Genomic DNA, 25606 nt, shown 5'->3' with positions numbered 1-25606 from the left:
GCCTCTTTTTATATCTTGTTCAAAGAGATAGGCCTCCTCTAATTATCACAAAACCTTCCAAAAGTGTTTCTTGTATATTAGCAAGGCTATAAAGCATATTTACTCCCTAGAAAGTTATAACTGAATTTCAAAAAATAAAAATATAATTGAAGAAACCTCAAAAAAGGAAGCGGGAAAAGATGCGAAACATGATTATTTTTTTATTTGGCCTAACCAAAATTATTCAATATATTCATGTAAATATTTCTGTGCAACTTTGGTCATGCGCTATTATAGTGTATTTTGCTACATACTGCAGGTAATACCTACATGACCTTTGACCCCAATGACCTTTGACCCAATGACCTTTGACCCCAATGGATGTATGCAAGTAATGTAATGCTATATTATAATTTGTGGAATGACTTAGAATTTGTAGTAACAGAACAGAAAATCACATCAGTCATAATGACCTTCGTATGACCTTTGACCTCAAGGCTAATGCACGTGTCAAGTGACATCATCTTGCTGTGTAATTCGTGTAAGGAGTAGTAGTTTTAGTAAAAATAATAGGAAATAACATTTTCGGTCATAATGACCTTTCCATGACCTTTGACCTTGAGTTGGTCATGTGACATTTGTGCCACCAGCTATTGGTCCTGATGACCACGTAACATTGTTGTACTGTATATATTTGCGACAGCAGCAGCATGTTAGGATATTTGGTCATATACCGGAAGTATCCCCTTAATGACCTTTGACCCCGATTCTGGACAATAACTTTTAGACACTGGGTATAGCTGATGCATGTACCAAAGTGCCATCATCGTGCTGTGTAATTTGTGGAAGGAGTAGCATTTAGTGAAATCACGTTTTTGGCCATTGACCGGAAGTGGATGACCTTTGACCTGAAGTTGATCATGTTTCATTTGTCCCCCCACCCAATGGTCCTAATGACCAACTATGGTCAACATGGCTCAAAGCATATGGCTACAGTGGCTCATTATAAGATTGACAGAAAGAAAGAAAAAAAGAACTTGACAGAAACAGACCTTAGCAATTTTGCAAATTGCTAAGGAACAATTTTGCAAATTGCTAAGGAACAATTTTGCAAATTGCTAAGGAACAATTTTGCAAATTGCTAAGGAACAATTTTGCAAATTGCTAAGGAATAACTATTTCAACCTAACTAACAAGTAAAGAGTCAGTTACACTTTGAATAATTTCATCATGGATTTTACTGTAGAAACCAATAGTAGGCCTCATCACCCCCTGGCCCTATGGTCATCTTTTGATAGTTGGTCAAATCCCCCGGGTAAGGTGCTGGGGTAAAAAAAAATATCACTAAAATGAGAGCAAAGGATGAATTTCTGTTAGCTTAGGTCGTTAGGGCGTAAACACGCGCGTTTTTTTTTTTATGACGGATAAAAAACCTTAGGGGGTTGATACCCCTTCGTAGTTCTAGGGTTAAGGTATGGTTGTTAAAAAAGAGGAAGAAAAAATACTTGTTTTAAGTGCTTTTGAGCAATAAGGGAAAATAATTACACATTTTGCAAAGTCTTATATGCCTTTCAAGACCACCGAATTCTCTCGCGTATTGTTTTCACATTCGCAACTAAATTGGTCGTAGGTTGGTACCTAAGATGATATATTACTAGTTTTTCAATAAGATCAAAACAATCTGTAAGCACCATGCCAACAGGTATGACCCAGTGAACCAGGAACAATACCAGAGAAGCGTTGTAATTTTTGACAATTTTCCAAAACTAGACTTGTTTGTTTATTACTTTGCCAATTCACTGTGTACGAACTGTCATTTAAGGAAGTTCAGTCGTACAAATCAGTAATACTAAGCTCACTCCGTCAATGCTTTACAATTAAAGGGAATCAGTGATTTGATAAAGCAGAAAACCTTAGAATCTGTGAAAATTCAAATTAAGGTGATTGCTTTGATCAAATCAGAGGTACAAATGAGCCGAACATGGCAAATCTGAGAGCAATCAGATAAAGACAAAATTTGTTATTCAAAATGGAGTAAGGATAAAGGTACACACCTTTATACCTACATAGAAATTCATTGGCGATGTTTTCTGAAATACATATATGAACTATTAATACAGGGTGAGTCAAAAAGTGCAATAATGCAAAGAAGTCATTTTTATTTGAGAACGAAGTTAAAGATTTCAAGTTTTCAAAGTTTGTAAAAATGCTACATTTGTTCGTAACATTGTGTGAAAAAACAAAGTGAATTGCATTTACCGTTAGTTTTTTTGCTTTTTATGCAAATAACGATTAATTATGTTCATCCAAAGTAAAGTAGTCTTGAATGGGGCCCAGAATGGGGAGCAAATCCTCATCATTTTTCAGTACCAATAGTTCTTTCAACTCAGGTAGATGTATGCAATTTCAGACGCCCGTGGACAAATATCAATGATCGGCTATCGAAGTAAAAACTTGAAATATTTAACTTTTTTTGATTATTGCACTTCTTTTGACTCACCCTGTATGATCAAATTGGACAACATAATATGAGTGTTGATCGTATAATGGAGTTAGTTAGACAAACTATTTAGTACAGAAAATATATGATTGTAACTTAAAATTATTATGCGTGGTGAAATTGCAGATCCTTTAATATACCCAGCAATCATAATAACATATTGCCATGCTTTAAGAGCAAATTTACATCACGTAGCAACAACGAAACAAAACAGCCAATCTCCAGGCATCCTGACAATGGATCGGATTTCATGTACCGGGACAATCTTGGTAATTATTGGTATAATACTGATTGCACGACAAGATTTGACGCACTCTTTATTTAGTACTTAGTCTGTTAACAGTGACGAAAGCAATTCAACAAACTTATTCACCAAGACTAGATTTAGTAGGGTAGCCGTCATGGCAATGTCTACGAGGAACTTTGCGATTATTGTCTCCATTATAATGGCAACCCCCAACGGCGGCAATTGTCAAATAACAGGAAATGGGCCAGGATTTGATGCGACCATTTCTCTACTGCAAAATGTGACGAGTACATTACAGAATCAGGAAGGTCTGCATGTCGTTACCAACATAATACTTCAGAATAGCAGTGCTACTGCCGATGACATGGCATCTATGCTGCCAGAAATTATTTTGTTGTTACAAGATCAATGGAAGAAAGAGAATGAGTATCGAAATAACACCATTGATGTACTTCAGAGTCAGCTTGATAATCAGCAAGATAATCACAATGAGACAAAGGCCTACTTGCAGGATCAGCAGCAAACACTGACTCAGATGGTAGATACTCAAACGCAGACTCTAAATAAGCTGAGTCAGATTGCAGAAACGCAAACTCTCATGGCAAACACGTTTAGTCAAGTTGTAGCTCTACTGCAGACGCAGAGCCAACAACTTCATAATATATCGTCAACTATGAATACTATGGTGTCTGTGCTAGAAAACCAACAGAAAGATGTTCAGAACATTTCCCATTCAGTACCCATTGTACTGGACCAGCAAGCAACTGAGATTAAACTTTTAAACCAACAACTGATGACCACGAAGAGTTGCTGTTTGGAAGTTGCTGTCAATGATGGTAAGGACCGTCTAACAACTTCTGAAATGACAACTGAAGAAACTTCAACAGACGAGGATGTATTGACTACCGAAGAAGTTGCAATCACAACTGAAGAATTTATACTGACCACTACCGAAGAACCTGCAGGTAATATACCACAAAAATGTCAATCCCATTAAGACGCAGTTTGTTCTATACCCCCTCTCTCTCTCTCGTTAACAGAGATAGTGCAATTCATTTCAGTTTACATACACTACAATTGTGCAAATCATGTTACAGTTGTCATATTTGGCAGATTAATAGTACTTAGTATAGTGCCTATTAATCTAGGCTATGTAGGCATTTTAACAGAACAATTTAGTAGAAAAGGTCATTGAACTTTGCACAGAGGGTCAAGCTCAAAATGACTCAAACCTGTTCAAAACTTACACCATCGTGATTGTCTGGTAATGAGGATTCAGAAAAAAATATACTTTGACAAATCTATGATGTATGGTTATTGGTTTATGGGCAAAAGAGTAGGATTATGACGTCATATGTAGACTTTCCCCCACTGGGGGCGAAACCAGGAAAAGAATAGTTTTAACACTCCCGGGTGGTTTCTTATCCTGGTAACACAACAATTTGTCAAGGTCAATTGATTCAATAGAGCTCGATGCATCTCAATGGGTGTTGTCGATTTTTATGTGTTACTAACATAACGAAACATCTTACATAACACAAAGAATTATTTGAAAGACTAATAATTTGGGACCATTTTCAACAAAATCGAAACATTCAGAAAAAAAGTATAGTTTGATCCATCTACGATGCAAAGTTACGAGCAAAAATATAACATCATGACGTCATAGGTCTAATTATGGCACCACAGGGAGCTAAATTGAAAAATGCCCGTATTTTTAACCAAATCCGAATAATTTTGAACTTGAACTCTGTGTAAAGTTCAATGACCTTTTCCCAGCAAATAAGGATGCTGTTGAAATGTCTCCATAGTCTATAATGATCAGCGCTATAAGTATTGTATCTCTGGGATTGGACTATCAAACTGTGCAATTCTACTTATTTCAATTCTTATTATTTTTTAATTATTTTAATTCTGCTTGTCTTTTAGTTCAATATCGTTTTCAACCATTTATGTACAAATATACAGTATATCTACCGTGGTAGTGTATGTGTGTATTATATTGTATGTATTACTTATGGGTTAAAGACCAAGACTGCGGGGAGAATGCCCGATTCCCCTTGGGAAATTGCAGGCGATGGCAGCTGCCCCCGTTGTCCCTTGGATCATTGTCCGCCACTGATAAAGCTACATGTATCGATAAAAATGTGCTATCCTCTAAATTTAATATTTCTATGGTGGTGAAGCAATATCGTCTGCTTGGCTTAACACATGTTTGAGGGAGTTCCTATTGACGGATTGATAGAAATTCATACAGCCAGAATTAATGATCGCTTTTCAGCTCCAACATGTCCACCTGATGAATTCTTCTGCGCTGATGGAGCTTGTGTTTCAAAAGACTGGGCATGTGATGGGTTTGAAGACTGTGCTGATGGCAGTGATGAAGACCAAGCTTTCTGTGCTACCTGCCCATTCCAATTCCTCTGTTCAAATGGATTATGTAGGGACACAGGCTATGTATGCGATGGAAGGAATCAGTGTAGAGATAACAGCGATGAGACTCAAATTTGTAACGTGGGTAGGTGATCATTAATAACATTATTATTATTATTAGTTGAAATGGTTTCCATAATTATACGTTTTATTTTAATTGGTCGCCTAAACGTTTACAATTACATAGTCACTAAGTTAACCTTTTGTAATTCTATCAGCATTACCATCTCCATCTGTTGGCGATATTGGAACAAGATCAGTCACACTCAATTGGGATGATGCTCCACCGACATTAGACAGCAACCCTCCACGGAATATCACGCAATATGCAGTTACATTAACTACACAAGATGGCGGTCCTTTGCAGACTGTATATATACCTGCAGAAGGCGACACGAATTACACAATTACAGGATTGCGACCAGAGACAATGTATGACGTTGAAATTGCAGCTGTGGTTAAAACAGAAGGACAATCAGAGCCCGAGGTCTATAATAACATAGATGAACTCCTGGATGGGGCAGCTTTAATTAGCATGAGGCCGCATTGATATGTAAATAGCGTAGTGTTATTTAAATTTGCGCCCAGACGTATTGGGGGCGACAGTCATGTTATCCAGACGGAGAATGGCTGCATATGCCGGGCATGTCAATTTGCTGAGTGAAGGCTGATAATCACCTTTCTGTATAGGTAATAAGCTAGTATATTTCGTGTACCAGTTGGTTATAACAAAAATTAGTATCATATTAAATATATTAAATGTATAAACTTTGAAATTTACATGAATTTGAAGAGCAGAGCTTCGAAATGTAGCTAAGTCAGGTGATGTGAAATTCTGCTGCGTGACCCCCTCTGCGTGGTAGAATTATATTCATAAAACATTGAATTTAACAGATATCATGGGTAGCCAACCACGATTTATCAGCATTTAAAATATATGTTAATTAATAAAGATAAATAATAAAGAGTACAAATGGCAATTAACTAGTAAACAAGCCTGAAATCTTAAAATGTTGCCACGTGATTTCCCGAGCACATGATATGTTAACATGTGACCACTATTCAGATTTACCGTAAATATTTGGAGTATGCTTGCACATCATGCACATACACTGTGCATTTCTTTACTTCCGTATAAAATCAATAATTCATGCTGGGAGTCAAGTAACATTGTCTGCTCAGAGCAGAGTGGTATTTTATTTTACTTGAGAGCATAATAGAAATACATAAAGACGAATAAGGCGCCATGATGGAAGGTCAGGTCGGGTATCAAAGGTTATTATAACTTAAATACTACTTGTATTTCCCACCTTGCCTCTGTCACATATTTCCTTCATATTATTGACAGCAAGTCCTAATTTTGACTTTGCTATTGCAAAATGTCATTTCATATCAAATTAGTAGACTTTCTTTGAAAAAACATATCACTGGTGCCTGATGGGAATACCCGTCCGCCATTTCATTAAACTGGATCGTTTTCGCCTGTTTTGTGCCCAGATGTATTGGGGCGCGCTATACTCTCATTGAACAGGCAAAGTTCGCAAAACTAACAACGTTGTTATTTGCCAAACTCAATTAACATGATCCAAGGGGTCGAACATGAATTATTCATAACGAGCTATAACGGATCGATAACTGGCCTCACTTTCTAGCTAGTAAACCAGCTGAATTTTTCATAGATTTTGCGTTGCTAATAGAACAACCGTGAATTTAGTGTCACCCCCTTGATAATAATCTTGGAGTGACTCCATTTACATTTGAAACAAGTGAGTTGACACGCATGCATGGTCTATTATTTAAAATAATGTGTTATTTATTGCCACTATATATTAAAATATATATCGTTTATTTCATTTTTGTTTCATAGCATCTATTCCAACTACAGAGGCAGGCACCACGGAAAGACTTACAACAGTAACAGGTATTTCAGAAATTGTGCAACATTTTGGTAAACGGCAACACATTTTGACAAATATTGATACTTAAGGGTAAATTGCGCTAAATCTTAGTAACTAAAATGAACATTTGCTGAATTCTGTAAAATCACATGAAATTATGCTAAATTGTAGTGAATGGCAGAAACCTTTGACAAATTGCAAAACATTGTTCTAATTTCTGATCAGAGCACCTTTGAATTAAGTCATATTATTATTACCTACGTCCGCTCAGTTACATGGGCCTAGCCGTTCTTACGGCACATGTCGAAAACCTTCATCATTTAAGGCTTAAGCGTAGACTAATTGGTACAGTAATAATGAGAGACTCTGCCCGAATTAAGTCGATTGCCCTCTTACATTATGATATCGAAGACATTTGAAATGTTTCCAGAAAAAAGTGTTAACCTCAAAATGAGCTGATTTAAAATGAAAATTATCTCCAAGTGAATAATTCTGTGATAATTATTTTCATTGTACTGATAGAGGTAGAAATCTGGAGTTAAGAATCTTGGTAGGTCTAATTAAGGTGCCCACAATTTCTCTACAGCTCCAACCTGTCCACCAGATAAATTCCTTTGCACTTATGGAACATGTGTCTACAACGACTGGACATGTGATGGGTTTGAAGACTGTGCTGATGGCAGTGATGAAGACGAAGCTTTCTGTGCTACCTGCCCATTCCAATTCCTCTGTTCAAATGGATTATGTACGGACACGGGCAATGTATGCGATGGAAGGGATCAGTGTAGAGATAACAGCGATGAAACCCAAATTTGTGACGTTGGTAAGTCTGAACCATGTCGGTTTTTCTTTTGAAAGTGTTATTATTATTATTATTATTATTATTATTATTACAGGACATTTCTATAGCGCTCTACAGATAACACAGCGCTTTTGCTCCAACACAAAATACACAAGAAAAAAACTAAATAAAAACAACAACAAGAAATTACTGATTTGGAAAAAGATACGTCTTCAGAAGACGTTTAAAAGCAGCCACAGATTCCGCTTCTCTGACATAAACAGGGAGCTTGTTCCAGTGCTGGGGCCCGAAAACGGTGAAACAGCAATCCCCGGCTCTTTTACTGGAGCGAACTGTATAGAGCCTTGTTTTGTCAGATGATGAGCGAAGCCTGCGACTGCTTCTAGATGAATCTGGATGATTATAAAACCTGACAAGATCTTGTAGATATGCCGGAGCAGTACCTGATATGCAGTTGTATATGTGCAACATGATTTTGAAATTAATTCTTTCTTTCACCGGGAGCCAATGGAGGGTATTCAACAAATCGGCAGAGCACCTGTCTCGTCCACATGCGAAGATCAGCCTGGCTGCCTTATTTTGGAGACGCTGCAGCCGTTTTAGGTCCATTTCACGGGCACCATACATGAGGGAGTTGGCATAGTCTATGCGAGACAAGACAAGTGCTCTGACGGCATGATGACACGCATCCTGACTGAGAAAACGTCGTATCCGCCATAAGTTACGGATGTGAAAGTTGAGGGTTTTACAAAGATTGCTAATATGGGAAGACATATTAAGAGCTCCATCAAAAACAACACCTAAGTTCTTAACATTGGCAGATGGTTTGATTGAGTGGTTACCCAAGCTCAGCTCAATGACGGGAAGCTTATTGAGAGCTCTATTGGTGGCAATGATGAAAAATTCCGTTTTGTCCTGATTGAGCTGCAGCTTGTTATTAACCATCCAAGAGTTAATATCAGAAATACAAGCAGACATGTTATTGAGCACACGCTCACGGTCACCACTGACTTTGGGTTCAAAGGCAGCATAAAGCTGTATATCGTCAGCATAACAATGAAAGCATATGTTGTAACGACGAATTATTTCACCAACGGGAACGGTATACATGATGAAACACTGAGGGCCAATGATGGAACCCTGGGGTAATGAGTAAGTGAGCGTATGCTCACTAGACATGTCGTTGTTAATTACCACTCTGACGTTACGTTGATTAAAATATGACCTATACCAGGAATGGACTGTGCCATCGATATTGAAATCTGATTTGAGTCTATTCAACAGGATATGGTGATCCACCGTATCAAAGGCTGCTGACATGTCAAGCAGCACCAGGAAGACAACTTTACCATGGTCCACGTACTGGAGGATGTCGTTTTTACCTTTAACAGGGCGGTTTCAGTACTGTGAGACCTCTTATAGGAGGATTGGTTCACTTCACCCAGGTTGTAGTTGTCAACATGTGTGACTACCTGACATGACGCAGCCTTTTCAATAACCTTACACATGAATTTCATGTTGGCCACTGGCCTATAGTTCTTTAGGATATTGTTGTCAAGATTTGATTTCTTGATCACTGGAGTGATAATAGACTCTTTGAGTGCATTTGGAAAAATACCAGATATTAAAGAACTGTTGACAATTTTTGTGAAAATCGGCAACAAGATCGGAAGATTATCCTTTACAAGCCACGTCGGCAGAGTATCTAAGTTACATGTTTTACTAGGAAACCTTTTTATGATCTTCTCAATATCTGTCTCAGATAGCGGAGTGAATGTGTTTAAGCAACAGTTAATGTTAGCATCAAGATTACAGGGTTCTATAGAGTCAGAATTCGCAATACTATCATCAGTAGAACCAAATTGGCGTGAGCGAATAACCGATTTTACAGGTGGAGGTTTTGCATGGTTGATGGAACAAGTAATAATGCGATGATCGGAGTAAAATGGTGGAAGAACAGCATGTCTCTGGATGATATTATCATTTTCATTAGTGATTAACAAATCAAGGGTGTGCCCCTTTTTGTGAGTAACTTCAGTGATTAATTGACGAAAACCATTGCTGGACAGAATATCATTGAATTTTCGTGTCTCTGGTTTATGCGGTTCATCAACGTGAATATTGTAATCGCCCACAAGGACAACTTCAGTAGGTATAACAGACAATTCCTCAAGGAAAACTTCAAAATCTTCCAGGAATTCAGATCTCTTTAGTCCGTTTACTTTTGATGGTGGGGGATGATAGACCACAACAAACTGAACAGAGTTTTTAAGAGTAGCGATACAATACTCAAAGTTAACTGTAGTGAAACTAGAAGGTGTAATACTAAGTTCAATGTTCTCCTTATATACAGTACCGATCCCTCCTCCACCATCCCTTTTGGGTCTAGGAAGGCTTAGGAACTTATAGCCAGGAGGGTACATTGTCCAAGTATCACCGTCTCATCAGGGGCAAGCTTAGTCTCAACAAGGAACATGATGTCAACATCATAGTCTATGATATGGTCAACCAGAATTACGTCTTTATTGCCAATGGAATTCGCATTCCAGCAGTGAACTGTGAGGGAATTGTTACCTTTAATAGGGGGTGAGGATATGGCAGAGTTATTGTGAGAATGAAATTGCTGGTTACTCGAGTTTTCATTATTGATACTAGAAGACGAGTGATTTTTCTTAATCATGTGAGATCCGGCTCTACGGCCTCTACGACGACGATCAATACCAAGAGATTTGATTGTGTTGAAAGTATCCTCATTGAGATGTAACTTCTTGTCACGTAAAGCCAATAGATCGGAACGAGTATACCTTACAGCGCTGTGATCAATGTTTTGATCAGAAGTTGAATTACCGATCGCTGTTGAATTACTGATCAATGAGCCATGGTAAATCATCCGATTGTTATTGATAGGTAACTGATCAAGATGGGAATGGACGGAAATGCCCGTGTTGTACCAACTGCTGTTATATGTACTCACAGTCGGAGAATTCAGTTCAAAATTCCCGCTTTGCTGCAATCCATCCGAGTCTGGAAATGTCGCATTCTGAAGGAGTATATATTCCAAAGCACGATGCAACAAAATTATCCACAAAACAAGACACAATCCGGTTAAAAACCGGACATACAGTGGGAGCAACATAGTGACGAGGCAGCTGCTAAATCCGCGCCATGTCATTATTATTATTATTATTATTATTATTATTATTATTATTATTATTATTATTATTATTATTATTATTATTATGGCTATGGGCTCTGGATCATCATAACATTATCCGCATAAATGGAAATGGGTTTTCATGTGATACGGAATAAGATTGTAATTGAAGTGCTTCTATATTTTTATTCTTCGTCATTTATGCTTTGCCGTTCATACATACTCACGATATAAAGACGTTTCTGATTGGATTTGGGCCCTTTTTGCTGGTCATAAATACCGTTTATGACCAGTACGCAGGGCATAAACAAGCTGCGTCACGCATCTTTGGAACCCAATTAACGCGATCCACGATTTGCTAGTGTTACGTACACGCGCATGTCACCGCGCCCGTCTCACGCGGAGCGCAAAGACGAACGCGTTGACTCCAGGCCGTTCACCTCATGAGCCGAGCTGCTTCCTGCAAGTAGGCCTACTCATTTTCTCCCAATTTTGAAGGCAAACGGTATGGAAATGTTATTTAAACTTGTAAACCCTAAATATTTTCATTTGTATTGAATTGCTAACAATTTTCAGAATGTTGTGTATGTATGAACGGGGTTCATTCATAGGATTTCGGGCATGATCGTTGATTTATGCCCTCGGCTCACGCCTCGGGCATAAACAGCGATCATGCCCTCAATCCTATGAATGAACCCCTAATTTACACGATCATAATTACATAGTTATTAAATAAGCCTTTTGTAATTATATCAGCTTTATCATCTCCATCCGTTGGCGAAATTGGAACTAGATCAGTCACACTCAATTGGGATGATGCTCCACCGACATTAGACAGCAACCCTCCACGGAATATCACGCACTATGAAGTTACATTAACTCCACAAGATGGCGGTGATTCGCAGACTGTATATGTTCCTGTTGAAGGCGACACAAATTACACAATTACAGGTTTGCGTCCAGATACAATGTATGACGTTCAGGTAGCACCTGTGGTAAAAACTGAAGGACAATCAGAGCCCGTGGTCATTATCAATCTTGGAGTGATTCCGTTTACATTTGAAACAAGTAGGTTGGCATGCAAGTAACGTACGTTATTGAAAGTAATTTTTTCTTTGTTGGAAACTTGAAATATATTGAAATGTATGAACATTTATTTCATTTGTGTTATAGTACCTATCCCAACTACAGAAGCAGGTACCACGGACAGTGTTACGACAGTTACTACAACAACAGGTAATTCAGAAATTGTGCAAAATTTTAGTAAATGACAGAACATTTTGACTAATTCACGCTCACTTGTGATAAATCTCAGGAAATCTGGCCCAAGTTCGGCAAAATCACAACAAAACGTGCCGAATTCTGCAAACCACATACAATTGCGGTCAAGGGCAAAACATTTTGACAAATTGCAACTTTTGGGCTCATTTCTGTTGACAGCAAATGCTTCAAAGTACAATATACTTTTTCAGTGACATGGCATTAGCGTGCATAGGTGGCATGTCGGTAACATTCGTCATCTCAGGTGACATGGCATTAGCGTGCATAGGTGGCATGTCGGTAACATTCGTCATCTCAGGTGACATGGCATTAGCGTGCATAACAGATGGCATGTCGGTAACATTCGTCATCTCAGGTGACATGGCATTAGCGTGCATAACAGATGGCATGTCGGTAACATTCGTCATCTCAGGTGACATGGCACTAGCGTGCATATGTGGCATGTCGGTAACATTCGTCATCTCAGGTGACATGGCATTAGCGTGCATAGGTGACATGTCGGTAACATTCGTCATCTCAGGTGACATGGCATTAGCGTGCATAGGTGGCATGTCGGTAACATTCGTCATCTCAGGTGACATGGCATTAGCGTGCATAACAGATGGCATGTCGGTAACATTCGTCATCTCAGGTGACATGGCATTAGCGTGCATAGGTGGCATGTCGGTAACATTCGTCATCTCAGGTGACATGGCATTAGCGTGCATAACAGATGGCATGTCGGTAACATTCGTCATCTCAGGTGACATGGCATTAGCGTGCATAGGTGGCATGTCGGTAACATTCGTCATCTCAGGTGACATGGCATTAGCGTGCATATGTGGCATGTCGGTAACATTCGTCATCTCAGGTGACATGGCATTAGCGTGCATAGGTGACATGTCGGTAACATTCGTCATCTCAGGTGACATGGCATTAGCGTGCATAGGTGGCATGTCGGTAACATTCGTCATCTCAGGTGACATGGCATTAGCGTGCATAACAGATGGCATGTCGGTAACATTCGTCATCTCAGGTGACATGGCACTAGCGTGCATATGTGGCATGTCGGTAACATTCGTCATCTCAGGTGACATGGCATTAGCGTGCATAACAGATGGCATGTCGGTAACATTCGTCATCTCATGTGACATGGCATTAGCGTGCATAACAGATGGCATGTCGGTAACATTCGTCATCTCAGGTGACATGGCATTAGCGTGCATAACAGGTGGCATGTCGGTAACATTCGTCATCTCAGGTGACATGGCATTAGCGTGCATAGGTGGCATGTCGGTAACATTCGTCATCTCAGGTGACATGGCATTAGCGTGCATAACAGATGGCATGTCGGTAACATTCGTCATCTCAGGTGACATGGCATTAGCGTGCATAGGTGGCATGTCGGTAACATTCGTCATCTCAGGTGACATGGCATTAGCGTGCATAACAGATGGCATGTCGGTAACATTCGTCATCTCAGGTGACATGGCATTAGCGTGCATAGGTGGCATGTCGGTAACATTCGTCATCTCAGGTGACATGGCATTAGCGTGCATATGTGGCATGTCGGTAACATTCGTCATCTCAGGTGACATGGCATTAGCGTGCATAACAGATGGCATGTCGGTAACATTCGTCATCTCAGGTGACATGGCATTAGCGTGCATAACAGATGGCATGTCGGTAACATTCGTCATCTCAGGTGACATGGCATTAGCGTGCATAACAGATGGCATGTCGGTAACATTCGTCATCTCAGGATGTAGCGCAGACAAGATTGATCAAATGATAAATAGCCTATATCGGTATATATTGATGGATCACTCTGACCCAGTTGAAGGTGATTGCCTCCTAAAATTATATAATTGATTCTGATCAACATGTTTCACTAGGTTGAACAAATTATTTCTTGTAAAATGAGCTTATTTAAAATAAGCAATGTCTCCAAAAGGTAATGGTATATGGTAATTATATAAAATTCACTGATAAAGACAGATTATTCACAAGCAAATTACTCCAGTTTGTTTGGGTTTCCGTTATTGCTCATCGCAATAAATAGTCACGATATCTAAACACAAAGGTTTGTACTAGTCACAAGAAAAGTTAAGTTCCGTATGACATCGAATGTAAAATTATCTCGGTTTACTATAAAAAGGGCTCACTTATTGGACATCTTGATTTTGGGATCTACCTGTTTAGATAGTTTGAAGAGCTAGCAAAAATTGTGCAAGAGTTAATTAAAACAATCAGGGTTTATGCATAAATAAAATGTATGTGCACGTGATTCGTATCAAAATACCTCTCGTAAATACACACTCAGCATTGAAGTGTACTATGAAGAAGTCAATGTAGCAAACTTATGTGTAAGAATCATATTGGGCCTAGTTATGGTGACCAACATGATGTAGCAAACTTACATGTAAGAATCATATTGGGTGTGTAAACTTGACCAACATTTCTCTACAGCACCAACCTGTCCACCAGATGAATATTTCTGCGCTGATGGAACATGTGTCTACAAAGACTGGGCATGTGATGGATTTGAAGACTGTGCTGATGGCAGTGATGAAGACGAAGCTTTCTGTGCTACCTGCCCATACCAATTCCTCTGCTCAAATGGATTATGTACGGACACAGGCTATGTATGCGATGGAAGGGATCAGTGTAGAGATAACAGCGATGAAACTGAAATTTGTAACGTTCGTAAGTTTGAGCATAGTGGGCGTTTCAAGTTATTATTATTATTATTATTATTATTATTATTATTATTATTATTATTATTATTATTATTATTATTAGTGTTATTATTATTATTATTATTATTATTATTATTATTATTATTATTATTATTATTATTATTATTATATATTATTATTATTATTATTATTATTATTATTATTATTATTATTATTATTATTATTATTATTATTATTATTATTATTATTGCTGTTAAGGCGACGAAAAAAGAAAAAGAACTGTTCAACTGGCCCGACCGACCCAGATTGAGTGTTTTAGAGATTTTGTACCTTTATGTAATTCAAAGAAACTTGAAAGAAATTTATTGAATAAAGTATTTTCAAATTTTGTTCTAATACTTCAAACTTTTGATGATTTTTAGGGTCATTTGGCCTCTTCCAGAAAAAAAGGCTGTCCGTCGTAGATCATATTTTTGTTGTTGTCGTCAAGACAAACAAATTAAAGATTCGCAAAGCATTCGCAACCTTTCACTGCAACCTTCAAAAAATATTTTATCAAATTACGCGGGCCGTACACGCTTCAAGTACAGTCGAAAGCATCAGTAATTTTCACAATTGTTGTATTTGTATGGGCTATGGTCCCGTGAACCCTCCCCTCCCTGGTAACTAAGAGTAAAACTCGTTGAAAAAAAAATCGTTTCAGGTTTACAATCACCATCTATTGCCAATGTAGAAGGAATATCTGTTACACTCAGTTGGGACGAGCCTCCCCCGGCATTAGCGAGCATTCCTCACAGAAACATCACACAATATGCTGTCACATTGACTCCACAAGATGGTGGGCCTTCACAAACTGATTTCATTCCTGCCGAAGCTAATACAAATCGCACGATTACAGGATTGAAACCAGAAACGATGTATGAGGTTGAAACCCGTGCAGTCATAGAAACTGAAGGACAGGGAGAGCCTGAGTTCTATGATCTTGGAATAGCTTCAAAACTTTTTGTAACATGTAAGCTATAACCTTGAACTTATTCAAAGTCATGTTTTCTTTAAAATTAATTGAACAGTCCGGTCCGACTGCCTGCTCAGGAAACACCGCCAGACCAGGCAGCATGTTGCCTGCGCAGGTAACATGGTATCCCACAATGCACTGTTCTATTTCAAATAGAGCACCCTTTAATAGACCGTTATTTCTTTGTTTAGAGTAAAGTAGTTGGTAAAATATTCAATATCATCAATGGATGCACAATCGGTGGTATTATTAATTAAAGTAAAGATAATTTGCATATTTATATTAAATTTTCAAAAACAAATTGAAATTGTTTTGCTATTTAAATTATTTTCCTCCTGGTGAATTATTTTTGCCTGGTGAAAAATTGTCAAATTATATGTAGCTCATGTGTGTATAAGTACAATTTCCTCGACCTTTAATTAAATCACCATGAATAATTTAAGGCTTAGTTTGCCAAATTCAGAAGAGTTACCAGAGTCGATGTTGCCTGCCCAGGCAACATGCTGTCTGGCCCGGTAATGTTTCCTAGACAGGCAGTCGGACCGTACTGTTGAAAATTTCATGTTAAATTTGTTAACATGGCTCATTGTTTCAGACCCGTAAAACGTGGATTTGTACTCAGTATTACATTTCGATAACACGCGGATACACTTAACCAACCAGCAATGCAAAGTCTTACAATGTGTGGATATATTTGTAGCAAAAACATAAGACTCTATGATTTTGTTGCCATTTCAGCTTCAACGTGTCCACCAGATCAATTTTTCTGCGCTGATGGACCCTGTATCTTCAAAGACTGGGCATGTGATGCGTTTGATGACTGTACTGATGGCAGTGATGAAGATGGCGCTTTCTGTGCTAACTGCCCATTTAAGTTTCTCTGTTTAAATGGCCAATGTTTAGATACACAAAATGTTTGCGATGGAATAAACCAGTGTAGAGATAACAGCGATGAAACTCAAATTTGTGATATAGGTAAGCTATTAAATTGGGTTTCAAATGATAGACGATGCAAATCATATATAACTGCTGAAGTGTATATATCGTTATGAATTCAGCAGAGTGACGAATCGAGAATTTTGAACAAATTGAGTTTTTGTATGCTTATGATTATGTTCCAGGTTATCTTTTATTTCCACCAAAAAATTAATGGTAAATCTTACTCACCAACGTAGTTATTGAAATTTTGATTTGGACGAATCGCGCCTAAGTGGGATAAATGAATTCGGCAGAGAGACAAACCGAATTTTCTATATTACATGTCCTATACTAATAAATTACATTTGATACCAACGTATAGCTATAGGTATCTTCTATCCAGTGATACCAAAATAAGTACAAACATTCCCCACATGATATTGTTGTGGTTTAATTATGTGAATGCGCGGAAAATCCCGGAAAATCATACGCAAAATATAGGCCAATATTGTTATTTTTGCTTTAAAATCCTCGAGTTTGTGCTAAATATTACAGGGATGACTATTTATAACTTATATAGCAAGTTAAGTCTACATAGCCTTAGGACAACCAGAAATTGCTACACAAAAGCCCCAAATCAAGAATGCGTGCTATGGTTTACACGTAGTTGAATACGTATTCGACCTCTCTCTCTCTGCGCAGTGGTAGAGACATTTTGGATACAGCATAAAGCCGAATAGCTGTTAAAATGCGTTTTGAGGCATATATCGATTATTTCAGAACATGCAAGTATTGCCAATAATTCGTGTACATTCACTTCTATAATATATATTTCAAATGAGTGCTCACGAATGTTCTAAATTTTTAGAAGGACCAATGGAATTGAACCAAGATTTTCAAACGCCGTTTACTCAGAACAGCAATTTTGCGTATTTGGCACTCTGCCGTGTTCATAACGATATAACGGTTATGCGGGGGGGGGGGCCTAGCCGGAGGACCCACGTATCCGATCCAAAAATAGTGTTGCTGCAAGAAAAGTGAAGAAATGTAAAACTCATGGGAAACACATTTTCGATTCAGATTTACCATCACCATCTATTACCAATCTAAGACGAATGTCCGTTACACTAAGTTGGAACGAGCCTCCACCGGTACTACAAAGTAACCCTCCAAGAAACATCACACACTATGAGGTCACATTAACTCCACAAGATGACAGTCCTTCACAAACTGTTTACGTTCCTGTTGAAGCTGGTACAAATTACACGATTACAGGACTGAAACCAAAAACGATGTATGACGTTTTAGCTCGTGCAGTCATAGAAACTGAAGGACAAGGAGAGCCTGTAGCCTATGATCTTGGAATACCTCCACAAGTTTTTGAAACATGTAAGTTACAAAATATTCAAATTCATATTATATTCAAAACGTATTGAAAATATCATCATTAAAAGGCTTATGTTACTATTAGTGTGTGAAACGGGCTACTTTATCATCAGACGTGCTACCTACTTTTCTAACCAGCTGGTCCGGAGGACGCTCTGAAATGTTATCACTACATTGAAAATGTTTGCGTGCTACGTAGAGCATATATATATATATATATATATATATATATATATATATATATATTAAGAAGTAAATGTATCACAGACAGCTATACAGTGCTCGATACCAATAAATGGTAGAGCTATTTAAAAAAATATAGACACAGATATTAATACATTTCACAACACTGTGTTTCACGCCAAAGCGATCATCAGGTGAATAAATTAAAATTGAAAAACACGATGATCAAAGGCCTTTCCAAAAACTCCGTAACCTAGCAATATATATATATATATATACCAATATATATATATATATATACCAATATATATATATATATATACCAGTAAAGTAATTTTGAAAGCGGTTCAGCTTGACATCTTATTAATAGGCACTAAAGACTTCGCCCGAGCCCCCGAAATTTAAAAAACAAAAACCAAGACAGATTAACAAGTTACTTACAGGCATGCCAAGTTTTTTAGGAGCGATATGTTGCGCATACTGGTTGCTTTTTAGATGAATTTTGCACACTGGTTTATATATCTTTAAATAATTGGTGTTTCGTGTTTTAGTGTTTGCTGCAACCACAACAGAAAGTAATACAACGGATTACACGTGTCCACCAGATGAATTCGTCTGTGCTGATGGAACATGTGTGTCCAAAGTGTGGGCGTGTGATGGGTTTGAAGACTGTGCTGATGGCAGTGATGAAGACGAAGCTTTTTGTGCTACCTGCCCATTCCAGTTCCTCTGTTCAAATGGATTATGTACGGACACGGACAACGTTTGCGATGGAAAGAATCAGTGTAGAGATAACAGCGATGAAACTCAAATTTGTAACGTTGGTTAGTCTGAGCTTATTAATTTATCAATATTATCAATATTATTGCGTGCCAAAAGGTGCCAGGCCAGGATCGGTAAACTTTTATAATTTTGAGCTAGATTACAAAATGCCGGGGCAAAATGTTAACACACATGCACAGGCTGCAACTGAATACTGATTAAAGTTTTTATTGCAAATGATCCACAGTTTTTTATCACTTTTTTAGAAAAAACCTTACCTCTGTCTGAGAATTACTAAAACAACAGTAGGTCTAATAATTGCAAGATGTTTGCGCCACAAATTTGTTTTGACTTTTGTTTTTACTATCATCTACCGACGACAGGCAAGACCAATATTTTGCGTAGTGGATGCCGGCGCAGACCACGATAAAAATATTGTACCTGCCTGTCATCTAGGTAGAGGATAGTAAAAACAAAAATTCCTATCATTTGTTCTCATTCTTTAGTCAGTTACCGAAAACTAAATTATTATTTTGATAACTGAAACTAGTTTTATTTAGAGAAAATAAGTTAACTATAAAACTAACAGCCATGCAAACTCCCCTTATTCTAAAATGAACAAATTCAGTTGCGCGTACTGTGTGGCGTATTACTTCGCGCCGCTAGTGCGCACCTCGACAAGCGTGTTGCGTAACGATGCATGTACGCGGAACATATCCTCTACCGTGTGATAGACGACATACAGGAACTCAATGAAATGCAGTGCTTACAAGCTAAACCACAGCCACTGACTAAGATCAGAATTAACAATTTTATACATCTAGGCCTATGCCTTTGCAGAAACTGTAGGCCTACGCTAATTTAGTCCGTTATACTAAGACATAGAGTTGCAGCTGAACTATAGGTTACGCTTACAAATGTATTATCTAAGTATTACATTCTTGGCCAAGCTACAGTGGCGGCGCCACGGGGGGCATGGGGGAAAATGCCCCCAGTCAGACCTCTTCCCAACCCCTGTTTAACCCCAAAAAAAAACCCAAAATTACGAAAATGTCCACTTTTTACGGTAAATTTGCGCAAACTTTGTTGATTTTGCCCCTCCCCTGAAATTCACTTTGCCCCCCTAATGCCCCCCCCCGAAAAAAATTTCCTGGCGTCGCCACTGCCAAGCTAGAACAATCAGAGTGCTGGTGGCTCCGCGATAAACACACGCGCACATAGTGAGCTAAGTGAGGTACAGTAGAAAGCATGCACTCGTGTTACATAATTGCGTACGGTACACGCTTAGTACGCTACATGGATGCAACAGGTATGTTCGAGCTTGGTTAAGAATTACTTTATCTTAATACTAATTATAGAGAGTTTGTCCGTCTGTCCGCGCGCTATCGCGTTCTCGCGGTGCACTATCGCGTGCTCGCGGTGCGCTATCGCGTAGTATCAACGGGATTGTGCGCGGAGTACAGTGCACGCATCGGAAAGCATTACAGTGTGACTAACAGGTGCATCTCAACGGACCAATAGGCCTATTTTCAATACATATATTTCGATATACGGAACACGTGCATATAGGCCTATTCCAGCAGAACATGACTATTTCCGGGGTGTCTTAATCATTGAGACAGGTATATCGGAGTAGTTTGAAAGGTTAGGACAAGTGTTATGGGTAACGGGTGTTGGGTAATTAGAGATAGGCCTATCACGAGAACCGCGAAATCTAGTAGTATATACTTTAACACTAACAGACGTATTATTAATAGGGAAAAGAATACGCTACTAATAGTTTCTTGAAATTGAGATTACGTACCGCGTGGCGCAATTTTTGTGGTGGAATGACACAAATAGTGCGATTGATTGGGCACGCATAGGTTAATGTTGCATTACTGTAAGCATTGTATGCCTGACAGTCACAGTTGTCATGACACATCATGATTGTCATTGCATTATCAATATCATTGCGTGCCAAATGGTGCCAGGATCGGGAAACTGTTATAATTTTTAGCTAGATTGCAAAATGCCGGGGAAAAATGTTAACACACATGCACAGGCTGCAACTGAATACTGATTAAAGTTTTTATTTTCATCAAGACCTTGCAAATGATCCACAGTTATACATGAGAAGATTAAGCTTACTGGTACCAATACAACATCATCATGCAGTTGTGTACAGCAGTGCACGGTACACAAGGTACATTCATGACATTAATGATTTAAGCTTACCTGAATTGCAATGTAATTCATGAATTGTAACAACTAACATCATTCAAGCACCTCGTCTATCTGTACATCACGAATCAGATCGATTGAAGACCTTCCTAAACATGTAAACTGTCATGACGATTCATTTACCACGAACCACGGACGCGGGTTTTTGTGGAAATTGAAATACCAGATATAAAATCAGCCAAAAATAGAGCTACACAGCGGTGACACAGCTTACACTGACCTGATGAAATCGATTGACTGATAAACAAGGTCTTCGGCCCGGAAGTCAGAAGTTGCCAGTCCAATAGCTGGTTTCAGGCAATGGAACTTTTAACACAGGTGACCCTGGGTCATTTGGATGCCCCAAGTCGTAATTTATACTAATAATCTCATCCCCACTAAGTTAGGGCATTTTTGAAAAAAAACCATGCATGATAAAAAATTATTATTATTATTATTATTATTATTATTATTATTATTATTATTATTAAAAATAATAATTATTATTATTGTTATTATCATTATTATTAAAAATCATAATTATTATTATTGTAATTATTATTATTATTATCATTAATTTTTATGATTTCATCAGCATTACCATCTCCATCCGTTGACAAAATTCGAGCACGATCAATCACACTTTATTGGTATGACGCTCCGACAATAGATAGCAACCCTTCACGGAATATCACGCAATATGCAGTTACATTAACTCCAAAAGATGGCGGCCCTTTGCAAACTGTGTATGTTCCTGCTAAAGGCGACACAAATTACACAATTACAGGTTTGCGACCAGAGACAATGTATGAAGTGGAGGTGGCACCTGTGGTAAAAACTGAAGGACAATTAGAGCCCGAAGTCATTAATAATCTGGGATTGACTCCATTTACATTTGAATCAAGTAAGTTGACATGCAAGCAAGGTACGTCATTTTAATAATTTGATCTTGGTTAGAAACTAGAACAGTATTGAAATGTATTATATCGTTTATTTCTTTTGTGTTATAGTAACTATCCCAACTACAAAAGCAGGTACCACGGAAAGTGTTACGTCAGTAATTGGAACAACAGGTAATCAGAAATTTTACTTAATTTTAGTAAATTCAGAAAATGTTGACAAATTCTTCAAAATCACAGATCTTTGTTAGAAACTAGAACAGTATTGAAATGTATTATATCGTTTATTTCTTTTGTGTTATAGTAACTATCCCAACTACAGAAGCAGGTACCACGGAAAGTGTTACGTCAGTAATTGGAACAACAGGTAATCAGAAATTTTACTTAATTTTAGTAAATTCAGAAAATGTTGACAAATTCTTCAAAATCACAGAATGTTGCGCTGAACTGGGGCAAAACATTCCAAAATTTCTATAAATTTGCATATAATTGTAGTAAATGTCAGAAAACTGGAACAAATTCTGATAAATAGCAGGGAATCTGGCTAGCTTGTGTGAACTTCCGAACATAGTAAATCCTTAAAAATGAACGCGATTCACCGTTAGTGTCAGCACCCTTGCGAATAGGTTTTAAAATTCGCGTTTAGTTAATATTATTTTTAAGTTCTTGTTTTTTTAATCGCCAGGAAATAAATAAATAAAAAATGGCCGTGATGCAATCAAAAGAAACCGAATGGCAGTTAGGGTATATATGGACGCTCAGTACCAGCCTTTCATAATCTCAGGATTTGGGGTAAATTAATTTAATAATTAAATATCCGATATCGGTATATACCGTAGTAATGGACGACTCAGACCCAGTTAAAGTTGTGTATTTTCTGTTATAGATGGGATCAATATGTTCAACAACAAAAAAGTCGTTTCTCTTGAAACGATCATTCCTTTAAATCAGTTTGATCTTAACATCATAACATTCTTTCTGGCAGTCGAGTTGAATGTATTTAATGCCTTACTGGGAATAAGGTCTCTCTATCAACCTTAGCCCAAGAAAAGTGTGGGCCATGGTAGTAGTTGGATGTTTCTTTTCAGGAGGGATTAGTGTAGAACGTCTTATGCTAATCAAAAAAATCTTATTCTTTGTTTGTATTGTCTTGTCTTGATGAATCAATTTTTATGCAATGTTTTTTTATTGCAATGTAACAATTGCAAAGTATTGCAATTGTAATGCTTAAGCTTTTTGCTTTGTAAGTTCAAAAGGGCTACAAAGTGAATGGTTATGTCTTATTATTATTTCAATTTACTGATACAGCTAGCAAACTCACAGTGTAAGAATCCTATTGGGTCTAATTAAGTTGACCACAATTTTTTTTTCAGCTCCAACCTGTCCACCAGATGACATCGTCCCGATCCCATATAATTTATGTAACAAAAAAAGTTAATCGAGTTAGACTTAACAATTGGACAGGTTATTTTTATTCATGTCAGGTTGCTTCTTAGTATTTAAACACACTGTTTACTATAACGTTTAAAAATAGATCTTAAAAGAAATGGTATATTAGTGTTTGTGCTTTGCTCCAACAACAGCAGAAAGTACTACTACGGATTCTGGAGCTACAACGGATTTTGAAGCAGCCACATGTCCACCAGATGAATTTCTCTGCGGTGATGGAACATGTGTGTCGAAAGACTGGGCGTGTGATGGGTTTGAAAGCTGTTCTGATGGCAGTGATGAAGACGAAGCTTTCTGTGCTACCTGTCCATTCCAATTCTACTGTTTAAATGGCAGATGTACAGACAGACAAAATGTTTGCGATGGAATAAATCAGTGTGGAGATAACAGCGACGAAACTAAAATTTGTGATCTAGGTAAGTTATATATTAGCTTTGGAAATGTAGAGTTCAGACGCAAAAAACGATTGTATCTATGTTTTTTAATGTGATACCGTAAACCTAGTCTACAAGCATATATAGTGCTTTTGATGAAAACTAAATGAATCCAGACGCCATCCATCAACACAATTATAACATTATGGAGTTTGAGCAAATAAATTACCGATACAAGCATATACAAACAAGTACTATTGTAAGACCAATCTATTGCATAAGCATATTTACGACTGTTTCGTATTAACTTAGCTTTCATCCAAAACACTCTATATGCTTGTAGAGGTTTTACGATTATAGGCAAATATAGGGAACATTATAAAAAATAATTGTATGTGTTGTTTTTATCATAGTTTCAAAAAATATACTTAAAAAAAAAAGTAGATTGTCATTTAAATACTAGCAATAAAGGGCGAATGTTTGTGAACTTAAAGCGAAAATGACGTTTATCGGGTTAACTCTTCAAATATTTTTAAAAAGCCCAATGGCATATTTACATATTTAGTTTGGTCTTTGCGGCTTGGATTTTGTATATATCAATTCAAATTTAATCACATACTATGATTTTTTACTGTCCTTAACATGTAACTGCTCGCAACAACCGGCGTATATAGCGGTCGGGTGTCATGGGGTCCTATAACCGGAGGCCAAACATATACGTGCTAAATCTAATAAAACATAGTGTAAACCATTGTTGGTCTTTTTGTAGGAAAGCGTTTTTGTTTGTTTGTTTCATTAATATTGTGTCACTTATTGTCACTTGGCGGGAAAGCATTATGTTATTCCCAAAGGTCAAATGAAAAACCACATATGTTATTCTAAAGGTCAAATGAAAAACCACATTTGTTATTTCAAAGGTCAAATGAAAATCACAGGTTATTTCAAAGGTCAAATCAAAAACACAAATGTTATTTCAAAGGTCAAATAAAAACTACGTATGTCATCTCAAAGGTCAAATAAAAAACAACATAATTATGCTGTTACAAAAGATCAAATAAGAAACCACATTATGTTATTTCAAAGGTCAAATGAAACACCACGTATGTTATTTCAAAGGTCAAATGAAAAACCACATATGCTATTTTAAAGGTCACATAAAAATTACATATCTTATTTCAAAGGTCAAATGAAAAACCATACCTTACTTGTGAACGTTTCAACAGCCACTGCTGTCTTTGTCAACACTTGATGAGGAATGACTGCAGTTACTGACAACCGACGCTAGAGGGATTTCCAGCGTGATTTTTTGGGTTGCCAGTTGGTATTCCTTTTAGGGATTTTCTTGGTTCCTGCTGCAGAAACTCATCGAAAATGTGAGAAAGCTGGTACTGCCCCTCGTCTCTGTTTATAGTCGTACGACCCGCCTTCTAATTTCTACAGCTTCTT

At 37.6% G+C, this 25606-nt stretch overlaps 1 protein-coding gene across 1 annotated transcript in view; it reads left to right on the top strand.

The window, feature by feature from the left end:
* Window positions 1–2644: 2644 nt before the first annotated feature.
* The window catches only part of LOC140163293 (uncharacterized), a 41170-nt gene continuing 18208 nt past the window's right edge, over window positions 2645–25606 (top strand). Inside the window, exons 1-13 of the mRNA XM_072186690.1 lie at window positions 2645–3691; window positions 5008–5244; window positions 5378–5679; window positions 6874–6925; window positions 7027–7080; window positions 7644–7880; window positions 11770–12081; window positions 12187–12249; window positions 14743–14979; window positions 22034–22342; window positions 22449–22511; window positions 22642–22704; window positions 23921–24202. Coding sequence (XP_072042791.1) covers window positions 2881–3691; window positions 5008–5244; window positions 5378–5679; window positions 6874–6925; window positions 7027–7080; window positions 7644–7880; window positions 11770–12081; window positions 12187–12249; window positions 14743–14979; window positions 22034–22342; window positions 22449–22511; window positions 22642–22704; window positions 23921–24202 — 3022 coding nt within the window. The 5' untranslated portion in view covers window positions 2645–2880. The remainder of the gene's footprint in view (window positions 3692–5007; window positions 5245–5377; window positions 5680–6873; window positions 6926–7026; window positions 7081–7643; window positions 7881–11769; window positions 12082–12186; window positions 12250–14742; window positions 14980–22033; window positions 22343–22448; window positions 22512–22641; window positions 22705–23920; window positions 24203–25606) is intronic.

Source organism: Amphiura filiformis, chromosome 10, assembly GCF_039555335.1.
Source record: "Amphiura filiformis chromosome 10, Afil_fr2py, whole genome shotgun sequence".
Lineage (NCBI taxonomy): Eukaryota > Metazoa > Echinodermata > Ophiuroidea > Amphilepidida > Amphiuridae > Amphiura > Amphiura filiformis.
The sequence above is the reverse complement of the archived record's forward strand: the minus strand, read 5'-3'. Positions and strand labels throughout refer to the sequence as shown.